The sequence below is a fragment of the Equus przewalskii genome, chromosome 3 (assembly GCF_037783145.1).
Source record: "Equus przewalskii isolate Varuska chromosome 3, EquPr2, whole genome shotgun sequence".
Classification (NCBI taxonomy): Eukaryota; Metazoa; Chordata; class Mammalia; order Perissodactyla; family Equidae; genus Equus; species Equus przewalskii.
This window is the reverse complement of record NC_091833.1, coordinates 61,727,799-61,731,373: the sequence shown is the minus strand read 5'-3', so window position 1 is coordinate 61,731,373 and position 3,575 is coordinate 61,727,799. Positions and strand designations below refer to the sequence as shown.

At 45.3% G+C, this 3,575-nt stretch overlaps 1 protein-coding gene across 1 annotated transcript; it reads left to right on the top strand.

Moving 5' to 3' along the window:
- Nucleotides 1-1,315: 1,315 nt before the first annotated feature.
- Nucleotides 1,316-3,575, top strand: CXCL6 (C-X-C motif chemokine ligand 6). The gene is made up of 4 exons (XM_070612779.1): nt 1,316-1,564; nt 1,725-1,857; nt 1,971-2,054; nt 2,418-3,575. The coding sequence occupies exons 1-4, from the start codon at nt 1,459-1,461 to the stop codon at nt 2,434-2,436; spliced, it is 342 nt and encodes a 113-aa protein (XP_070468880.1). The 5' UTR covers nt 1,316-1,458; the 3' UTR covers nt 2,437-3,575.

The following is a 3,575-nucleotide window of genomic DNA, read 5'->3' as shown; positions in this document are numbered from 1 at the left end:
GGTTGCCATTGTGTTTACTGATTGTCTTTGCTGGCCTACTGTGAGGACAAGGGTCTTGAGAACAATCTAGAAGAGGATCTAGTTAGATTTCTATGAAAGAAAGCCTAAGTGCCATTCCAGTATCAGAGCCATGCCTGTCATGGAGTTAGACATGTAACAGAGCTAGCCGCTAAAATTTCAGTGTTCTAACTACTCCCACAGATAGAGAGAGGAGCAAGAGGGAGAGGAAGCTGGAAGCTACTTCATCCTTCAAATTCAGGGGGCAGCTCTGGGCTCGCTCTGGACTAGAGCAGGCCTATGGAAACAGTCTTGGTCACACAACTGATCGTGAAGCTGCATGGTTCCAGAAGTTTTAAGGTGTGAGTCACCCTTCCCTCCCACAAAGTTGAGTAAAGCCAGAGAAGGTGCTGTCTTGCTGCCAGATTGATTCAAATCCCTAGACCAAAGTTTCAGATAAGCCCCTCAAACTCATCAGCTTCCCCAAATTGGGTCAATTACACACCTGGCTGAGAAGCCATCGCTAGATCAGCTCTCAGCATTGCGTTATTCGGGACTCGCCCCACCCAAGCCCACCTCTAACGAAGACCACACCTCTTCCACTTCAATAGTGCATTCTACTGCAGAAAGCAAGGCGTCATCTTGCAGGGCAATTTGCTGGGTGATTTTTGACAACTTTTGTTAAACCACCTCGACCCGCATATGCTTGCTAACTACAAGCAGAGGGTCTCCAGTAAGCACACTTGGATTGTGGAGCCTGATTCTGCCACTGACTTCAAGTGGGAGTACAGACACTTTCATCATATTACCTTAGCTTGTAAAGCTGGCTGAAGTCCAAAGAATCATAAACTAATTTGACGAACCTAGCATGACCTGCCTGCAAGCAGAAGAGGTAGGCCTTTCAGTTGCGGGTATATAGTTCCTGAATGATAATAATAACTAATAATTAGGGTTAAGGATGTACAGAAATTTTTCTAAAGTCAGAGCTCCTACTCCTTTGGTTTCAGCCTTGCTCTTTAGATGGAGATGAGAAGCATCTCGCAGAGGGCTCTGTCCCCCAGGAGAAGCTGGCCTTCCTAGCCCTGGCTGGCCCAGGGGAAGAAATCTCCGCAGGATTGCTCTTCATCCCCGGCGGGAGCAGCAGCTCCGTCCACCGCGGGGCAGGGCTACAATGTACTCCGCGGGGACCGGACCGGTTGCGGGCAGCTCCTCCCAGCCATCCTCCTCCCCAACTCCCGCTGCTCTGCCCTCCTCGACCCAACCTCCCTTCCCCCGCCCCGCTCAGTCTAGGGAATTTCCCAAGCATCCCAAAGCTTGCGTTTCCTGCCTCGGGGAAGAGGCGAGTGCAAATAAAAGGGTTGCGGAGGGCTTGGGGAAGCCACAGTGCTGTGGAGCTTCCAATCTCCGCGCCTGCTCTTGTCTCCTGGTCCCGCGCCCTCTCGCCGCGCTCTCTTCGCCGCTATGAGCCTCTTGCCCAGCCGCGCCGCCCGCGTCCCCGGCCCTTCAAGCTCGCTGTGCGCGCTGCTCGCGCTGCTGCTGCTGACGCCTCCCGGGCCCCTTGTCAGCGGTGAGAGCGCACAGCACGCGGGACGCCGGGCAGAGCGGCGCGCCCCAGCCTCAGCGGCCGCCGCTGCGTCCAGGGCGCGGGGAAGTGTCCAGGGCAGGGCTTGCTGGGGAAGAGCTCCCCCAGCAACCTGCCTTATTTCGATGTCTCTCTTTCTCCCCAGCTGGTCCTGTCGCGGCCGCAGTGAGAGAACTGCGTTGCATGTGTTTAACCGTCACACCTGGGATTCATCCCAAAATGATCAGTAGTCTGCAAGTGTTCGCCGTGGGTCCCCAGTGCTCCAAGGTGGAAGTCGTGTAAGTCCCTGTGCGCTGCGGTGCCCACTGTGACCTTGACAAGAGAGAAGTACCCCTAGCCTGGGTCTTCAGCCCCTGCAGCTCATGGATGCATCCCCTTTTTATCTCTGCAGAGCCACCTTGAAGAACAAGAAGGAAGTCTGTCTGGACCCAGAAGCCCCTTTGATCAAGAAATTCATCCAGAAAACGTTGGACAGGTACTTGTCACTTTGATCTTTGTGGTTTCTTAATCTCTCTTGGGAGTGTAGACTTCTCAAGGTCTTTATTGTCTGCAGGATCTGGCTACAATATTCCAGACCGTGCTTAGAATAAAAAGGTTGTTCGGGAGTAGAGAGGAAGGTGGTTCTGGAATGTCCTTGGAAAATCCTTATCAACAATCTCATATGTAATTGCCTGAGAGGTTACACAGAACTCATGCCTGAGATGTATTTTTTTGTTAGTATAGTCCTTGAGCCCACCCTTTGCTTTTTATTGATCTTAAGCTATATGTTTTGAAAACAGGTTGGACTAGACAGAAGTGTGGAAATTTGGCTAAACTGATATAATTCTTTTCTCTACAGTGGAAACAAGAAAAATTGATTAAGAGAAAGGACCACGCATTGAAAAACTTGCCCAGTTCTTCAGCAGAGCAGTTTTCTGGGGATCTGTAGACTCTGGAGACAAGAATCAAGGGCTGGTTTTCTCCAGTGAGTTAGGGTTCTTCATGAAGTCCCCACTTGGAGAGAGAGTTGGGAGGACCGACCTATGTTTGTCCCTGCGGCTTTGTGCTCAGCTTTTGAAGTATTTAGCATAGTATTTCCTGTTATTTATTTGTTGCTATTTTATCTGCTATGTTGTTGAAGTCTTTGGCAATTGACTAAATTGTGAGTCAAGAATCACTGGTTGTTAATCTTTCAAGGTGACTTGTATTTGAAGAATGTATTCCTCATAGTGTTACCTAAAAGGCTGTGGATTTAATATGTGAATGATATTTCATTAGAATGCTGTATATGGAGATAAACTGTTGTCTTCATTCTTCTCATGAGACAGGAATTATTTTAGTATTGTTACCTGGGGAATATGTTAGAGAATTTCCTTACTCTTGACCTTGGGATACTATTTAAGTTACATTGTATTAGAAACCTGGGTGTATCATAGAATATAGTGTATGGCCTATATGTGTAGAATGTATTCCCTTCTTTAGAATTTCTAAATGTTGAAGTTCTATAAGGACTAATATATTCTTTTCATATAACTTTAGACATTTGATGTCTTCTTAGTATGGCATAATGTCATGAATTACTCATTAAACGTTGATTTTACATGGTATTTATTAACTATTTTATCAGGAGTACTATAATTCTAGTCACTAAATATATGTTTTGGACAGATGAAGAAGCTAGGAAATAGGCAAATTCCTTATTTCTAGTTTTTATAGAAATACATTCTTTTAGTTTTTTAAGAATAACAGCAAATGTAAAAATGATCTATACTCTGAAAGTTTTGAAAACATATCCAGACTATTTGAATATAAATTCATCATTAGTTTTCAAAAAAGTACATAGCATTGCTAATATTTGTAGACGCTTATGGTGTATCTTTCTAAAATTTTGACCATTTGTTATAAAGAGTTATATATGCATCACATTTACTATGTTAAAATTACACTTTTTAATTGTGTGTCATTGGTGAATTGTACTTCTTTTGTTCTTTGGAAAAAAATAAAAGACATAAATTTA

Coding starts and splice junctions, on each gene's coding strand:
- CXCL6 (XM_070612779.1), top strand. CDS start 1,459: ATGAGCCTCTTGCCCAGCCGCGCCGCCCGCGTCCCCGGCCCTTCAAGC. Junction 1,565..1,724: donor TCCCGGGCCCCTTGTCAGCG/GTGAGAGCGCAC, acceptor CTTTCTCCCCAG/CTGGTCCTGTCGCGGCCGCA. Junction 1,858..1,970: donor TGCTCCAAGGTGGAAGTCGT/GTAAGTCCCTGT, acceptor TTATCTCTGCAG/AGCCACCTTGAAGAACAAGA.